At 37.5% G+C, this 18491-nt stretch overlaps 1 protein-coding gene across 1 annotated transcript; it reads right to left on the bottom strand.

Annotated features, from left to right (window-relative positions):
• Window positions 1–4435: 4435 nt before the first annotated feature.
• Window positions 4436–18087, bottom strand: LOC134615065 (myosin-4-like). The gene is made up of 40 exons (XM_063459439.1): window positions 18036–18087; window positions 16026–16238; window positions 15794–15937; window positions 15296–15452; window positions 15181–15208; window positions 14967–15081; window positions 14539–14631; window positions 14379–14442; window positions 14193–14291; window positions 13921–14024; window positions 13696–13834; window positions 13443–13561; window positions 13207–13356; window positions 12946–13116; window positions 12550–12856; window positions 12386–12453; window positions 12155–12242; window positions 11935–12052; window positions 11642–11765; window positions 11422–11558; window positions 11080–11335; window positions 10750–10992; window positions 10480–10656; window positions 10243–10388; window positions 10053–10143; window positions 9584–9973; window positions 9381–9507; window positions 8107–8225; window positions 7755–7951; window positions 7484–7667; window positions 7229–7394; window positions 6718–6842; window positions 6311–6619; window positions 5960–6163; window positions 5738–5863; window positions 5470–5640; window positions 5277–5381; window positions 5063–5158; window positions 4795–4926; window positions 4436–4571 (listed from the first exon to the last, which is right to left on the bottom strand). The coding sequence occupies exons 2-40, from the start codon at window positions 16224–16226 to the stop codon at window positions 4554–4556; spliced, it is 5808 nt and encodes a 1935-aa protein (XP_063315509.1). The 5' UTR covers window positions 16227–16238; window positions 18036–18087; the 3' UTR covers window positions 4436–4553.
• Window positions 18088–18491: the final 404 nt, after the last annotated feature.

Genomic DNA, 18491 nt, shown 5'->3' with positions numbered 1-18491 from the left:
AAGCTATAGGAAACAAACTGTGCAAGTCAAGCGCTCGGATTCTTAGCAGACCTCATTATAATGACCTTCTGTCCGTTCTATAGAGTACGTGTGACCACGATCCCTATACCTAAGTGAATTCTACTTTCTCAGCTGTTGGCATACCTTACAGCTCTTGCTAGTTTCGTATTCCAAAAATATTGCATCTTAATACTACTGGTAACAGCGCAACGTGCATATGCTTTCTTAGCCTTTGTAAATCTATGGAAATGGATCCTCCTGTAAAAGTTCACTATTAAATTTGTCATGTCATTTCCGCTATTAAAGAATCACTATAGTGTCAGGAAAACAAACCCGTTTTCCTGACACTATAGTGCCCTAAGGGTGCCCCCATCCTCAGGGTCCCCCCCCTTCAGCAGCTTATCTTAATTCAGCGCCGGGCTCCCTCAGCGCTGGTGGCCTCTCCTGCCCCGCCAACGTCGGCACCCGAGTGGAGCGGAATGTGCATGCGCGGCAAGTGCTACGCGCGCATTCAAACCGTCCATAGGAAAGCATTTCTCAATGCTTTCCTATAGACGTTCTGCGTGCTCAATGCGAATTTCGCATCCAGCGTCGCAGATTCGCCTCCAGCGGCTGTCAGGAAGGCAGCCACTAGAGGTTGAATTAACCCTGCGATATAAACATAGCAGTTTCTCTGAAACTCTGATCGTTATTTCAAAAAAAATATAGATTTGTTTCCAAGAAACGATGACACTCGAACATTCTGCAAAACTTTTAATAGAACAGCTACCTATTCAATTTTTTTTTTTTTTTTTTAAAGCAGAGGCCATTGCCAACTACATGTAGCATTTATTGTCTGTCTCCTGTGTGGGGAAAGCTATCTGTAGTAAGTTAATCAAAATTTGAACTAGAAATTCAGTTTGAATTCCTTGCAATGTTCACTTGAGTAAAAAAAAAAAAAAAAAAAAAATGATTATCAGGAAAAACATTCAAACCAACACTGTGAGAATTTTTCCCACCATTTTGGGACTATATTTTGAATGTTTTGCTGACACAATTATTTCAAATTTGTTTTCCAAAAATCTCACAGGTGCTTTTGGAATTGTAGTTATGTTTTTTTTTCTCTATTTATTAAATGTCACCATTTTAAGAAAACTGCAGCCTCTCCTGTTGGCAGAGAATCTGCAGTTAAAGCAATAATGTCCCCCTCCCCACCCCTCACCCCCCTGTGCCTTTATCACTTATGATTTGACTTGGCAATTTTTTTTTTTCCTGCCAAAAAAACCCACCCTCTGAAAAAGTTGCCGATCTGCCATTGCTATAGTTTCTTACATAATTGGCGGTAGTTTGAGGCGGTTTGCAGACGTTTGTTCAACAAAATATAAATATAGAACGTCTAATTGTTATATGGAAAAATGTGTAAAAGTGTATATTTCGATTGATGTAATAAAAAGTTTAGAGCCACGTTTTTAACCCTTCTGTTGCCAGCAAGGGGAAGTAAAGTGGGTTTTAAATAACTGTATTTAAATAACATTCGTTTATCTCTCCTGTTTGTTTCAAAGCTTTCTTCTCTTCGTTTTCTTGCTGTGTATAGTTTTCCAATGCTGTAAGAATGTACAGGCAGTGTGTGCAAGGTCAGACATCTTAATTCATGCTACATAGTGAAATACCAAAAAAAAAAAAAAAATGATTTGTCATTTGTCCATAATAATTATTCCTGTTAAAAATAAATTTTAAAAAAAATTATATGAAAACCCCTTGTTTTTTTTTTTAAATGGTTTGTAAGCCGTTCATTGAGAGAATATTTATAGCAATTGATAAGATCTCTGTTGCTCACTATACATAAAACGTATCTGTTAATTATTTACATATTGCTACAAACTGCCCTTGGGAAGAGTGTGATGTCCCCTTGAAATCTTCCTAGATATAAAAAAAAAAAAAAAGTTTTTGGAATCCCAAATTCACAAGAAATGAATGTAACAATTTTTTTATTTTAATTAACATTGTTTTGTCAGAATAAAAACAAAATAAAGTCTGGTGCTCCCTTTCCTTCTCCTTTAAATTAATTTAAATATTTTTTTTAATTTTGTTTTTAACTATAAAAACTTTATATGACAAAACGTCTGCCTGAGTGCATTAAAGTTTATTTAAAGGATAATTGCGTGAACCAGATAGGTCTAAATTTATATATATATATTTTTTTTATAACATGATCATGTTCCAGCAAACCAACGTGACGCCGAGGAAGACATAAAATTTCAAAGTAGGAAGAAAAATATTTTTAAGGTCCACGGAAGAAATAAAATTTAATTGTTTGCGTGCTCATTGTGCAGATTTTTTATTTTTTTTAGATTAGTGTATGCCGTTTAAAATTTACAGCAGTTTGTGAAATTATTATTCCAAAGTAGCAATATTTAAAAAAAAGATTTTTTTAAATAAAATGGAAAAAAAAAAATCTCAGGAGAAGGCTTACAACTTTGAAAATTAAACCAGTTTACAGGAGAGGCTGAGTGAAATCTGATTTTACACTACTGCAGGCTCGGCAGGACAAGGAATAAAAGTGCTGGATGTGAGCTGTACTGACTCTTCTGACTATGTCCCTTGTTTGTTAATATTAATGTAAATAAAGGTTTCTATTTAAACTGGTTTATGGCTATTATTTTCTCTTGTATATGTAATGCTGGCTTTGTTATAAATGGAAGGACTACTTGTTATTTTTGCAATGATTGTTAACTGGCTTCTGCTCTGTAAATTGACGATGGGGCAGGCAGTCAGGTTTGACATAGTGAGTTGAGAATTTGTTTTAAGTGCCCGATATACTACTTACATGTTGCCTCTTTTAACCTTAATTACTGTTGCTGGCGGGTGGCTGGTTGGTTGCTGTGGCTGGCTGGCAGGCCTCTTTCCTCTTTGTGTATCTTTCACCCCCCCAACACCTTTGTGTCTTTTTTTTTTTTTCTTCCCCTCTGTGTCTTTGTCCCCATTCTCAGCTCTCCGGTCTTTGTCCCCCCCATTTCCCCCTGTGCTCTTCTTTTGCTCCCATTCTATGCCCCGATCTGACAGGAAGTAGTGTTTTTCTTTTAGTGAGCACTTCTAGTCAGACTGGGTAGAGGATACGGACACTCCTCTACCGCAGTCTGCCTGCTCGACCATGCTACATGCAGACACTGCACAGAGCTCCCCTCCTGCCGGTTACCTGGTAATCGTACCACTCAGTCTCCTGAATGAGTGGCACCCACGGGAGACCACCCCCCTGTGAACGCCGCTGCTTGGGACTGTTAATTTCTGTATAGTTTTAAATAGATTATAAATTTGGTGGCAGGTTCGTCTTAATTTTTTTTTGGGTATCAGTACATGTTCATTATTTGTCTGTATCCCCTTTATTGTACAATGCTGCAGACTATGTTGGCACTATATGAATATCAAAAAAAATAATACTCTTAAGAGGTAAATCTTAAGCCATTGCTGAAGGTAAATGTTGAAATATCCACTTGTCAATGTTGGCACTGCTCATGCTCGAACATAGTAATGATTTTATAACAAAATTCAGTTTTATCTGGTCAAAAGTTCAAAAGATTGTTTAAGAATAATAGTTGATTTTCACCAAATATCTGAGAAATACCTGTAATAAATATGAATTTCATTCCTAATGATATTGATTTTCATAAATCAATCTATATTAATGTGGTGTTTTTTTTGCAATTTTGTTTATAGATATATCCACAGTAACTTTGTATTAACTAATGTATAACCATTAAATACTTCATGTTGTTAAAGGGACACTATAGGCACCCACACCACTTCAGATCACTGAAATGGTCTGGGTGCAATGTCCCAGGTCCCTTAACCCTGTATGGTAATTATTGCAGTTATTGATAAACTGCAATAATTACCACAGAGGCTTCACTACACCTCTAGTGGCGGTCTAGCAGACAACCACGAGAAGAACTTCCGGGTCGTTAGGTAATTTTTGGTGGCCTGACGCTGGGCATCCTCACGCTATGCATGAGAACATTCCACATCACCCAAGACCCCAAAGGATAGCATTGGGAAGCCCTAATGTAAGCGCAGCGCATGCCGCACTTTAGTCGGCTGATGTCGGCACAGCCTAAACCAGCTCATTCAGGAATCAGGTACGTGACAGAAGGTGTGTTGTTTTTTGTTTTTTTTCGTTCATTTAATTTAGGTTTTCAGACTTTACAAGTGTATATATTTGTTAAATATAGGGGAATAAGTAAGCATAGTACGAAAAATCCACAGTTCCCTTTTAATGTTTATTGCTAATGAATATTTTTGTAAAGGTAAATAAAATGTTTTTTTTTAAACTGTGGATTATACTTTTCGCTCAACAGTCAGATATTATAAAGCTGTTCACACCTTACTGACGTAATATGTAATATTAGAGATGTAATAGTGTTATAATCAATCTATTTCAAATAAGTAACATGACAACACATTGAAAAATTCAAATATAGTTTATTTGATTAAATAGGGGATGTGGTGGGAGGTAAGGCAAGAAGAAAAATAAAATTCACATTTTGCAAGTTTCTCTCTCTTCAATCATTCAGACTTCTTCACTCCTGCCCTTCTTTCTGTAAGACGAATGATATAGATTAAATTAAACAATCTGCAGCTATAATCCAAGGTTATGCTTTTGAGTTATAGAAGTCCCGCTCTATTAAAAAGCTTGATAATGCCAGTTTTGAGAATACTACTTCATCCATAAAGAACTTTTAGGGTAAATAACAATAACTAAAGGTAAACTGAACATGATAGAAAAATTGTATCACCAGTGACTTAGAACTAGGGTTGTACCTTGCCAACATCACGGCTCTTAGCTCTGAGCTTGTTCACTTGAGACTCGGCAATGTCCGCTCTCTCCTCAGCTTCCTCTAGCTCATGCTGGACCTTCCTGAACCGACCCAAGTGAGCGTTGGCTTGTTCCTCCTGAGACACAAGAATGGATGAGGGAAAATTAACAAAGTATTTTAAAAAAAAAAAAAAATCACTACTAAGGGGAAACAGGGTATTCTAATTAGTCTTTGGCTGGCTACAAAAAATAACCCATTTGGTTTTTACTTACAGATTCCTCAGCTTGTCTCTTGTAGGCCTTTACTTTCAGCTGCAGTTTGTCTACCAGATCCTGCAATCTCAGGACATTTTTCCTGTCTTCTTCAGTCTGAAAGAGGAAAAACAGTTTTACAGAATCTACTAGAGATCATGGCATTATTATTTTTTTTGGAATAAGTTTTATTTTGACCAGTGTCATTTGATTACACAGAGGAATAATCCTTTACCTGGTAAGATAGCTCCTTCACTCTCCTCTCGTATTTGCGCACACCTTTAATTGCCTCAACTCCACGCTTCTGTTCGTTATCCAGTTCGTTCTCTAGTTCTCGAACCTGCAGATCACATCAGCAGATTACGGATTATTATTTAGCAATTTCTAAAGTCAACCTCATTCGCCACAACCCAGTGACTTGTACGTACTCTGGACTCAAGCTTCTGAAGTTGCTTCTTGCCACCCTTCAGTGCTAACTGCTCAGCTTCATCCAGACGATGCTGCAGATCCTTCACAGATTGCTCAAGGTTCTTCTTCATTCTCTCCAAGTGAGAGCTTGTGTCCTGCTCCTTCTTCAGTTCCTCTGCCATAAGAGCAGCCTTTGTAATGAAAAAAAAACCAAGAAGACTGTAAGTAATGGAGCAAAAAAGCAAACACAAAATCTGATCATAAAGTGAAAACTTAGGACAAACTTACATCGGTGATGGCCTTTTTGGCTTTCTCCTCAGCGTTTCTTGATTCTTGGACAGCTTCCTCAGCTTCGCTCTGGAGTTGAGCAATGTCAGACTCAAGCTTTTTCTTGGTGCCGATGAGGCTGGTGTTCTGAAGTGGAGAAGAATATAGTGTATTAATTATTCCATCTAATTAGGCACATTCTGTCAATGCATATTTCATTTGTTTCCATCGTATGTATTTTACCTGTGAGTGCAGAAGCTGGACACGTTCACTTGCATCCAGGAGCTCTTGTTCTGCAGCCTTACGAGATCTCTCTGTTTGTTCCAGAGCAGACCTGTTCTCTTCAAGTTCAGCCTGCAGCAGGTTGGTTCTACGTTCAATCACGGCCAACTGTTCCTTCAGATCTTCCTGGCCTCTTACTGCATCATCCAGGTGAAGCTGGGCATCCTGTTAAAGAAATATCAACATATATGTTCAAGCTGTTACCTATTATGGACAATATGCTAGATACCACATTTTCAGAATCAACTGCTCTAACATTAGAGTAAAAATAATAAATTCTTAATATTAATGTGTGTGGTACTCCTGAAATACCTTAAATTGGGCCTGCACATTGCGGAGCTGCTTCTGTGCCTCTGCAGCCTGGCGGTTGGCATGACTGAGCTGGATTTCAAGTTCATTCAAGTCTCCTTCCATCTTCTTCTTCAGTCTCAGAGCATCATTCCTGCTTCTGATTTCAGAGTCCAGTGTGCTCTGCAGGGTATCAACAGCTCTCTGGGAGTTCCTCTTCAGCTGTTCAATCTCTTCATCCTTCTCTGAAATCTTCCTGTCCACCTCAGATTTGATCTGGTTCAATTCCAGCTGAACACGGAGGATCTTGGCTTCTTCATGTTCCAAAGATCCCTATTAGAAATATATATGTATCATTGGTTGTTTAAAAGTATCCCTTTACACGGCAATATTGGTTGCAGATATTTTATTAATTTATTTCAGACACATACCTCTGCTTCCTCCAGGGCAGCCTGTAGGTCGCCCTTTTCCTGCTCAACTTGCTTCTTAGCCTTCTCCAGCTCGTTAATAGATTTACCACTTTCACCTATCTGTTCAGTGAGATCTGAGATCTCCTCTAGAAAAGTTATGGGCAAATATTCATTTAGACTTCGCTCTATAGTAACTAGTTAAGTTTTTTGTAAGTTCTACAGAAATTCAGCAGTACTAATATATGTAAGGTTTGGTTCTGTTGTGACACAAGTACTACAGAAGGAGGAAAATACAACAAAGAGATTTAGGAAACCTAAAGGTCCCATTTCATACAAACATTTATATAATGTCATCACAGTGCAGTCATTTCCAGAAATGGTCCTTACCACAGTTCCACTTCTTGTGTATGTGTTTGTTTAGTTGCCATCTGTATAACTATACTAATGCTAGAAAATATGCTTAAATTAAGTTGAAGAATAATTGTGAAGTTACCAATGTCTTCTGTAACCAATGTAATATAGATAAACCTACGTTGCAAGTTCTTGTTTTCACGTTTCAAGGTCTCAACTTGTTCCAGAGCCTCCTCATAAGCATTCTTCAGCTTGAAGATATCGGTGCTCAGGCCACGGGATTCTTTCTGAGCAGCCTCCAGCTCAGCCTGACCCTCTTCGTATTTCTGCTTCCATTCTACCAGGACCTATTATATTAATACAGAATGATAATGTGTTGATAGTGTATATTTTGTTTTTGTTTTTGCAAATTTAGGAATTTGTTTTCAATATCTACCTTGTCGAAGTTCCTCTGCTTCTTGTCTAGAGCAGCTGCTGCACTGTTGGCTCTCTCAACATCCACCATCAGGTCCTCCACCTCAGACTGTAGTCTTTGCTTGGTCTTTTCCAGGGAGGCACATTTAGAGTTCACAGCCTCTACCTGTTCCTCAGCGTCCTGCAAGCGCTGGGCAAGTTTCTTCCTGTAAGGACATTGATGGTAGAATTTAAGGACCTTATTCAAAGTCCGATAACATTGCTTATATTGGGTTTATTTAGTGGGAACATACTTTGCCTCTTCCAGTTCCTCTGTGCGCTGAATGGCATCAGTTTCATATTTGGTCCTCCATTGAGCAACTTCACCATTTGATTTGGACAAAGAGCGCTGAAGCTCAGCCTTGGCCTCTTGTTCCTCCTCATATTGCTCACGGAGCAAGTCGTTGTCATGACGGGAGGATTGGAGGGCGTGAGCTAGGGCATTCTTAGCCTTAAAAAACACGGGAAATATGTATTAAATAGAACTACAGAATGAAAGGTTTGAAAATGAATGTTATATAGCAGGTGATCTCTTTATAGACTTAATCCGATGCCCTAATCAACAATTTGTAATACATTCATATTTAGAAGTCCTAATAGTTTTACCTTTGATTCCTCCTCAAGTTGCCTCTTGAGTTCCTCCACTTGTTGTGTGAAACCTTGCTTTCCTCTTGAGAGCTGTGAAACCAGAGATTCCCTCTCTTCAAGCTGGCGGGCGAGCTCACCTAGAGTGAACCAAAAATTAATGCAAAGCTTTGCAAACACCAATAAGCAATGTTGTGTGTAGCAATGTGCTAAACTAAATTACTATTTAATTTGACGTGACAATGGGGTGCCTTGGCTACCCACTTGGAAATAGGTTGAGCTTCTCCCCTTTAAGTCTCATAATTGTCTGGGGGAAATTGCAAGATAGTGCTTTTGAGTTTCAAAGGTTTTGATATTTGGGAAAATACTGCTTCCTTGACTATATGCATGGCACACCAGTAACAGGCTTCCAAAACTTAACCACGCAAGTCCCGCTCTACTCAGACTTTTTAAAATGCATCGAAACCTACTGACCTCTGGTGCTAGTGGTTGTGGCAAGCAGGACAGGTACATTCAGCCTTTCTGGTATGCTGTTTCTTTTCTTATCTCGAATGTTCTGTCTAAACTTTTTTTCTCATAGTAATTGGTATTTACTCCTCTCTAAACCTCAGGACCCACTCACAAGTGCTAAAACTAAATGCACAGCTAAAATTGCATTGGCAAGCCTAAGAGCCATAGCTGAACTGTGCCGGATAGTAAACACCCCAGTATGTCCACATTTATCTGCAAAATCAACAAAGCAATGAATAAAATGACTGCTGTAGTTCATGATACCCCCAGAACTTTTAATAAAATACAGGATTCTTGGCTCTCTTTCCCTCATTTTCTTTTGCTAATTTCTTGACTTTTCTTCTCTAATTGTCTTCATATGCACCTTCCTGTCATTCTTTTTCTAGTTTTCCTGGGTGTATTGTTACTTCAGCCAATCACTTATATCCAAGTACACCATGTATTGATTCTCCCTGTTACCTTATGCTGCTATTATTGTTAATGAATGTATTCTCCTATTTTCATTTATGGGGCTTCTTTCATTGAACTTACAAAAAAGGAGAATGTGAAAGGTTAAAATATCCTGTATTAAGACAGATCAAAACAATATATAAGGTTTATTCCTGGAGTTGAGCTAAAATGAAAGCCTGTGGAAAAGATTAGACTTGGCCAAGCTGTCAGAAAATTTATGGATTGGGGCTTTTTCCAAGCCAGCTATGTTGGTTTATATTTTGCAATTATCAACTCATGTGTGCTTGGTTTGCTTCGAAATCTTTCAATATCTTTCAATTTATTTTTCTACATACCATTCTCAGTTTGGAAGCGAGCCCTTTGGGTAGTTAGGTCATTGAGAAGACGTTGATGTTCATCATCTCTTGCCTTCACTTCACTGAGTTGGTCTTCAAGCACACGGTTCACTTTTTCAAGGTTGGCCTAGAAGGAAAATTGGTAATATGATAACTTGCACAATTATAGATCAGAAAAAATGTGTTCCTAACTAACCACTTACCTTTGATTTGGAGACATTTTCGAGATTGCTGGCGAGATCATCAATCTCCATTTTCAGCTCACTCTTCTCTTTCTCCAGCTTCTGCTTGACACGTTGTAGGTTATCAATTTGTTCCCCAAGTTCAGCAACACTGTCAGCATGCTTCTTGCGCAGAGTAGAGGAAGTAGCTTCATTCTGAAGGGTAGCTTCCTCCAAGTCACGTCTCAGTTTCTGGAACTCCGCTTCACGCTTCTTGTTCAGCTCAATTTGAGCAGAGGTAGCACCTCCGGCCTCTTCAAGTCTCTCACTGATCTCTTCAAGTTCTCTGGAGAGATCAGCCCTCTGTTTCTCAACCTTGGCACGAGCTGCACGTTCTGCTTCAATTTCCTCCTCAAGTTCTTCAATACGAGCCTAGAACACCAGAAGTAAATGTTGTAGGGAAAACCCAATGTAGCTCACAGGATTACAAAACTGACTTGCACAAACATACCTGAAGTTCTTTGATCTTCTTCTGCAACTGAGATCCCAGGGACTGCTCATCTTCTATCTTTGACTGAAGCTGACTAATTTCAAAGTCCTTCCTGTGTGTTAACAGAAAATATAATGGCTTTTGTTAAACAGCTCTAAACAAATAGGTTTTAAAACAAAAAAAAACACCAACATTAACAATAAAGACGAACTTCTTGAGTTTTTCATCAGTTTGCTGTTTGTCATTTTCAAGATCCATGACAGTTTCCTGGGACAGCTTCAGATCACCCTCAAGCTTTCTCTTGGCTCTCTCCAGATCAAGACGGAGTTTCTTTTCTTGTTCTAGAGATCCTTCAAGCTATAAGGACAGATAAATCAATTACAATGGTTACAAGACAATAGCAAGACAATGTTTTAGAACATAATGTTCCATTTCCACTTGTACTTACGTCATCTACTTGCTGTTCTAGCTTAGTCTTGGCTTTTGTCAAACTGTTGACTTTGTCCTCTTCAGCTTGCAGATCATCAAGTGTTTGTTGATGAGCCTCTTGAAGGGCTTTCTTCTCCTTACTAACTTTGGACACATTCTCATCAAGGACTGCAAGTTCCTCAGTGAGGTTTTTAACCTAAACGCAAATTAAAAATTGTGATTCAAAATACATAATGCAAGCTTATTAAGCATTAAGTAGCAAAAGTGTTATCCTCATTAGTCTTTGCACCTTGTTTTCTGTAGCATGTTTTTCTTTTTCTACTTTGGCCAATGTAAGCTCCAAATCATCAATATCTTTCTTCAGCTCAGAGCATTCATCCTCCAGTTTCCTCTTCTTGGCAGTAAGTTCAGCATTACTTTCCTCTTCATCTTCAAGTCTCTCTGTGATCTCCTTGATTTTAGATTCCAGTTGGATTTTGTTCTTGATGAGGCCTTCACATCTTTCCTCTGCATCAGCCAGAGTCTCACCTTCCTGTATTGGAAATATAATGTATTTTTAAAATATTTGCATTTGACTTTACTGTTTAGATATACTCTGTTTATATTTGCATGTTCTTACCGACTGAACTTGCAGGAGCAAATCATTCTTCTCCTGAAGCAGGGAAACCATTTTCTCTTCCAGTTCCTTCTTCTTGGCTTCTGACTTTATCAAAGCTTCCTTGGTCTTCTCAAACTCTTCTTTCATGTTTGCCATCTCCTTCTCAGTCTCTGCACTCTGCAGGAGAGGTTTGATCTTGAAGTACAGTTTCATCCAAGGCCAGTGTTTGACATTCATGAATGACCTGACATTGTACTGGATGATGTAGATTGCTTCCCTGTATAATAGATGTACAGAAGGTAAGTAGTTTTTCTTACACAAAGTTCATTAACACTTTTGAAAAAAATATTACGTAAATTTTACCGTCTCTCAATCATCTTCTTGAACTCCGTTCTCATCAAGAAACCTCTGCAAAGAGCTTGAGTGCGAGTAATAAGTTGTGCCAACTTTTCATCTCTCATCTCTTCCAGGGTACCCAGAAGACCAGCTTTGAAGAACACCTGCAAAGGAGAGCAAAACAATTATAGTATTCTCTAAAACATCAATATCTATGTTAGTATGTAATGTTCCAGTGTTTTCATACCTTGGTGTGGCCAAATTTGTACTGAGTGTGATCAACATCAATGGAGCCCAGAAGTTTCTCAGAAGCCTTCTTGCTGTCAACAAACTGCCCGTCTGGAATAACGCTGGCATTCAACACTTTGTAACTTTAAAAAATAATTTTAGGTTTAAATTCAGGGCAAATGTTGTTTAATTTTATAAAAACTATTTTTTTACTAATTAAATGTTTTTTTCTGTTTTTTTAGCACATACTTTTAAAACAAATACTTATTCTTTTAATCTATCAATTTATTTAACGTCATTCATGAAAGATACCGTTGTTTGAAGTCAGCATAGATGATTCTGCTGGGGAATCCTTTCCTGCAAATTCTGATACCCTCCAACACACCGTTACATCTCAACTGGTGGATAATCAGATGGTTTTCCATGATACCTGATGGAGTGAAAAATTGCTCATTGTTTTAGGTGGACAACATCCCAACAGTGAAATACTCTGTTCTCTTATCATATGAATCAATTCAGAATATATCTTTACCAGGAGTTTTGGACTCATTAGGAATCAAACAACGCACAAAGTGTGGGTGAGTGCTTCTCAAGGTGCTCATCAGCTTGTTCAGATTTTCCTGAAACAGATATGGAAAATATGTGATTAAATGTGACGTCTGATGCTTAAAGTGGGGTAGAAGTAAAGCTAAATTTGATATGAAAAAAGAATACTGATAAATGTCTAGATTTGTGTAAAGTAAACAATATAAAATGTACATACCCTGAACAAAGCAGACACAGTCTGGAAGGAGCCTCCCTTCTTCTTCTTTCCAGCACTCTTTGCAGCATCTATTGTTTAAGGGTAATGGGAGTTATGTGTTAAACTAATAAATGATAATGTGGAAGCAGTGACTAATATTGCATGATACATCTTTTAATACCCACCATCAGTAGCTGAGTAGCTGGAGTAGAGTAAGGACAACAGTTTCACTGAAGACTTCTGGTAAAGCTGAACAACAGAATCGTTCAGTGGGTCCTTGTTCTTGTCCAGCCAGCCACTGATATTGTAGTCCACAGTACCAGCATAGTGGACCAGAGAGAAGTGAGCTTCAGCCTTTCCTTTGGCAGGCTTGGGCTTCTCAAAGTTCTTGCACTTGCCAAGATGCTGTTCATACAGTTTGTTCTTGAAGGATGTGTCAGTGGCTTTGGGGAACATGCACTCCTCTTCAAGGATTGAGAAGATGCCCATGGGCTGAAAATGTACATATCAGTGAGAATTTCATACATGGTCAACCTGTGTTTCCACAGCACAATTTCCTTCGATTCATTTTTGGAACCCACCTTCTCAATGAGTTCAATGCAGGCAGCCAGATCCATACCAAAGTCAATGAACTCCCAGTCAATGCCTTCCTTCTTGTATTCTTCCTGTTCCAGGACGAACATGTGGTGGTTGAAGAACTGCTGCAGCTTCTCATTGGTGAAGTTGATGCACAGCTGCTCCAAGCTGTTGAACTGTAGACGACACAATTGTTGAATAAAATGTACTTGGGTTTTAAGTTATAAAAATATATTTGACAAAGTTTTAAATAAATGTTCACTTACATCAAAGATTTCAAAACCAGCGATATCCAGCACACCAATGAAGAACTGTCTTGGCTGCTTAGTGTCCAACTGTTGGTTGATACGTATGACCATCCACAAGAACAGCTTTTCATACACTGACTTGCACAGGGCACCAACTGCGTTGTTACACTGAAAGGAACAGACATAGGGTGAGCTTCTGCAGAGAACTGCAAACATCTTAACAATAATTAACTGAACACTGGAAACCTAATTACCTGTTGGACAGTCTGTCCTTTGGTGACATATTCATTGCCGACCTTTACTCTTGGGTAGCACAGAGCTTTCAGCATATCGGCAGAGTTCAAACCCATCAAATATGCAATTTTATCAGCAACTACAAGTTCAAAATAAAATAATTGTATACATATATTGGAAACCAGTTTCATCTATGTTAAGCAGACATTAGGTTTCTAATTTATATCCGTAGCAGTTGTACTGAGATTTTTTCATTGAACACTAAAGACAAACCTTCAGTGCCATCGGGCTCAGCCTGCTCCTCTCTCTGCTTTTGCTTGAACTTCAGGTTGCCATGGTGCATGACAGCTCCTGTAAGTTTGTAGATACCAATCTTTTCTTCTGCAGTGAAACCCAGGACATCAATGGCACTCTGTAGGATGAGAAAGGAAGTTTGAAATTAAAAACCGGTATTCAGAACAGTTACAATGTTGTTGCTCTAACAACTTCAGAACTTACATCAGTAGCCATCAATTCATCTTCATCATTAATACTCTTCACAACAATCTCACCCTGGCTGATGGAAGGAAAGTCGTATGGGTTGGTTGTGACCAGAAGTGTTTCTAAAGAAAAAGACAACACGTTAAAAAAATAAAACATTACACATGCAATCTCTACAACATTGTAAGTAGGTCTTAAATGAGTTATATTCTGTCTGTCTATAATTATGGAACCAAATCAGAACCTGGTTCTGTGTTCATTGGAGAATAAAAAAAATGTTGTTCAATTACCAACAAGTTCTGGTTTCTTGTTTGTCATGATCTGATAGAAGATATGGTAGCTTCTTTCAGCAGACAGCTGGAAGGTAACTCTGGATTTCTCCAGTAGATCTGTTCAAATAAAAGCCAATATAAGAAATATGATATATCCCATTTGTAAATAGTTAAAGATAAATATACTTGCAATATATTCCTTACATGTTTCAATATCAGCTGAAGACAGTTTTCCGGTGGTGCCGAAGTGAATTCTGATGAATTTACCCTAAATACCATAGTGAGAGTTTAGTACGCTTGTTAACCAAATGGGGAAACATATAGATGGTAACATGAAAATGTCTATTGCCTAACAAAAACTTACAAAACGAGAGGAGTTGTCATTTCTCACGGTCTTTGCATTACCGAAAGCTTCCAGCAGAGGGTTAGCCTCAATGATTTGATCTTCCAGTGTGCCCTGTCATACAGGAGTAAAACGTGTTAACTTGATTAAATTTGTATTTCCACATTTATCTCTTATCCTACACATGGAGATAGAAACATACAATTATGCATAGATGTACTAAAAACTACAGTGAACTTGTTCTGGATCAGCTGATTATTTGTTAATGGAGATTAACAGAGGGTTTTGTACTTGTTTTAACCTCATTATATATGAATATATGTCTAACAAGAAAGTGACTTCTCCGTAACATGATAGCAGTGAATAGAGAAGAAGGTATAGCACATTATATATGCTTTGAGCCTTTTGGATCTTTAACTATGTATTAATAATCCCAATAGCTGTATTACCTTCAAGCTGTTAGTTGGCTCCTTTTTCTTGCCTTGATCTCCAATAGCCGCAATTGTTGCAAAATATTGGATGACACGTTTCGTGTTCACAGTCTTTCCGGCACCAGATTCTCCACTATGGATAAAGAAGATTAGAATGTAGAACGTCTAGAAAGGCTGAAGAAATAACTAGAACTTGAAAGATACAATGACAATATACTGATAAAGTACTTACGTAATCAGGACAGACTGATTGACACGATCTGCAAACAGGAGATGTGGATTAGTAGAATATTCATAGTATTACGTGTTGATAAATTGTCTGTTAACACGAAGAAAAGGTCAGATACCTGTCAACATGGACTGATAAGCGTTATCAGAGATGGAGAAGATGTGAGGTGGGGCTTCCATACGTTTCTTCCCTCTGTAGCCAGCAACCACCTCAGGGTTGTACACTGGGAGCCACTTGTAGGGATTCACAGTGACGCAGAAAAGGCCAGAGTAGGTCTAAACGGGCAACAAAACAAATAGCATTAATTTATATATAAGGGGACTACTTTTAGAATCTTTTCACAATAAAGCATCCGTAAATATTTTACTCTCAAACTGATAATTTATTTTAATATATTATAAGGGGAACTAAGTAAATCTAGGAGGCCCATTTCTAACTCCAGGCGTGGATTTTACTATACAGAAGAAATTACATATACATTAGCATTTTTAATTTACATGTTTGGTAATGATGTAAAGTTGTATCATTGTGATTATCATTATTTTCCTTAAATAGTTTAAGTGGGGGGCACACTATCTACTTAAACTGTTTATCTGGAGAAAGAGCCCCAACTTACGTAGATCATCCATGCTGCGTAACGTTCTTTGAGGTTATACAACACAGAGGCTTCATTCAAATGGGTCATCATGGCCATATCTTCAATTTTGTCATACTTGGGGGGATTTTGAGGGTAAACTTGGCTATCTTTAACAGTTTCAGTCTAGAAGAAAGAGAGGCATATTTCAGTTAAGGTCACAATTCACAGTAATTAACAGCTGGTATGATAAGTAATAGAATTTTATATTTACCCTTCCATCATCAGTTTTTACTGTGATTTTGCCATCTTCACGAGCTGTGACTAGACCTTTCACGTACAGCTCTTTTTTGTCATCTACGAAGCAGGTGTTCTTGGCATCGAATGGCCTATTTTGGGCTTCCAATCTTTCTTTGTCAGATTTACGGAGAAACTGGGCAGCCTCTCCGAAACAGGCCATCTCCCCGTCACCCATGATTGCTGGTGTCTACAAAATACACATATCTTAAATTAAACTCTACTTTACCCGGACGTACAAACAAATGTTACAGTGTCAAATTTCCCCTCATCTGCAGTATTGATTTCCACACTTCCAAAGTTGAACAGTTTAATTAGCATAGATGCTCTCTCTTTAAGAAAACCGGTAAAATCTTCCTAATTCTTACAAGAAATAATTCTTACAAGAAATAATTCTTAAATCTTGGGCACACACACATAGGCATTTGAGCTAGAGGCCATGTGAAATAAATATAGCTATTTCCTGACATATACATTATTGCTACAGAGAAATTATTACGGAGAAAGATGATTCAAATGTTGAAGGATCTAGGGTCTACTTTCAGCAAAGTCGTGACTTTGTGGCAAAAAAACCCCACAAAAGTGAATTCACCACCACGGTCTGCAATACAAGAAAAAAATTCTCCCACCCACCTGTTAAGGCTTAAATGTTGCAAACTGTTTCACAAGTCCCTTTTCGTTAATAAATGGGCGAGTATTCTCTCCCCTACACTGTTCGTTCTACTTTTGTTGTTTAACTTGATCATAGTGAGCTTAACACTAAATTCTAAACTAAAAGTCCCGTAAATTTAAATGAAGATTGCAAAATTGAGACTGAATAATTTGATTTAGAAAAATTCTCAATTTTCGCTGGACTATATAACCCCTAACGTGTGAAATTGGTATTTCAGTTTGTAAAGTATACAGAGTATTTAAAATATTATAATATGACCCCTATGGTGTCAGAACATATTGCTAAATTGCCATATGTATTAACCTAGGTAGCTTTTTAAGATAAGAGAATATGAATCTCTAAAAAAAAAAAAAAGTCCTAAACAGTGATGGATCGCCACCTAGAGGGCAAGTGGTGAAGCACTGTAGAGTGAACTAATTAATTTGTGTTTTAATTTATGGAGGCTAATTTTAACTTGAAAATGACAAATTAAGATTTAATTTTCAAAGAATACGCCTTACTTTTTATTTTAAAATAATGTGCAAAGCAGGCTATCTCATCCAGTTAAGTTTTTGCCTTTCATGGTTATGTTAATATTTTAAGTTAAAACGATAAACAAGTGAACAAGTGGGTCCAGAGGCCCAGGGGGCTTATACACGAAACAGTTAAATGCAATGTGTAATGAGTTCCAGAACTCGGGGGGCCAAAGAAGCATTGTTTAAATCAGTCTGAAGCCCCACTGAAATGAACTCCCCCCTCCCCCTGCCAGTTACATAATTTTTTCTAATTAGTTAACCTGTTTTTAAAACACAGAGTCAACTGGATGTTATTGTATGTCCTATTACTGATTAATGGTTACTCCTTTAGCCGAGGGATTTAAAATATAGTAATGTTTAATATTTTCATATATTGTAAATATACTCCATAATAAAAAAAATATAGGGAGTAACACTCACATCATTTCATTGGGCATAAACTGAAATACAATATTAAGGACTTTACAAGTAAAATATATTAAATATAAACATTCTCTGTTCAGACTATATGGAATGAAACCTTAATTATTAGGCAATGATTCCATATATTTAGACTGTAAGCTCGTTTGAGCAGGGTCCTCTTCAACCTATCGTTCCTGTAAGTTTTCTTGTAATTGTCCTATTTATAGTTAAATCCCCCCCTCTCATAATATTGTAAAGCGCTACGGAATCTATATAAATGGCAATAATAACAATAATGTTTCAAGGCACTAAATTATTTATATATATATATATATATATAGCATAATTATCCTAATTTCGCCCCTTTTTTCACAATGCTAAGCTTTGTAATACTTACGTTTTATTTCAGATTTTGACAGGGGGAAAAAAAAATTAAACAGTTGTAACCTGGAATTGAAAAAAAAAAAAAGAAAGAAAAGGATAATGATTACAATTTAAGACATGAAAGACATTTCAATAAATATCAGTTAAGTCCACCCCCTCTCCACCCTCCTCACAACCAAAGCCTATCCAGTTCTCCATCCCTTACTTTAAGGACTTTTATGAAGCTGCCCCATGCTTCTAGAACTCCTAATCAAATTAATTCTCACTTTATATTTCCATCTTTTCATCTTTAACCTATCCCTTATGAGGCATCTAACTATGAACGTAAATGTCCCCCCCTCAACCCGAAACTAAAGGCCCCACAATAACTACAATCTAGCTTTGAGCTCTTAATTTTTATGAATGTATTTTAGTCAATATATCAAGCTTTGCAGACTATTTCTAGTGATACATAAATGAATCACAAAAA

The sequence above is a fragment of the Pelobates fuscus genome, chromosome 6, assembly GCF_036172605.1.
Source record: "Pelobates fuscus isolate aPelFus1 chromosome 6, aPelFus1.pri, whole genome shotgun sequence".
NCBI lineage: Eukaryota > Metazoa > Chordata > Amphibia > Anura > Pelobatidae > Pelobates > Pelobates fuscus.
Note: the sequence above shows the minus strand (reverse complement) of the source record. Positions and strands in the feature narration are given on the sequence as shown.

What these genes read in the sequence shown, in the direction of transcription:
- LOC134615065 (XM_063459439.1), bottom strand. Translation starts at nt 16,226, where the DNA reads ATGGGTGACGGGGAGATGGCCTGTTTCGGAGAGGCTGCCCAGTTTCTC. An exon ending in GCATTGAACTCATTGAGAAG is followed by an intron (nt 12,857 to 12,945) that starts GTGGGTTCCAAA and finishes GTACATTTTCAG; the next exon opens with CCCATGGGCATCTTCTCAAT. An exon ending in TCGCTTCCAAACTGAGAATG is followed by an intron (nt 8,226 to 9,380) that starts GTATGTAGAAAA and finishes GGTTCACTCTAG; the next exon opens with GTGAGCTCGCCCGCCAGCTT.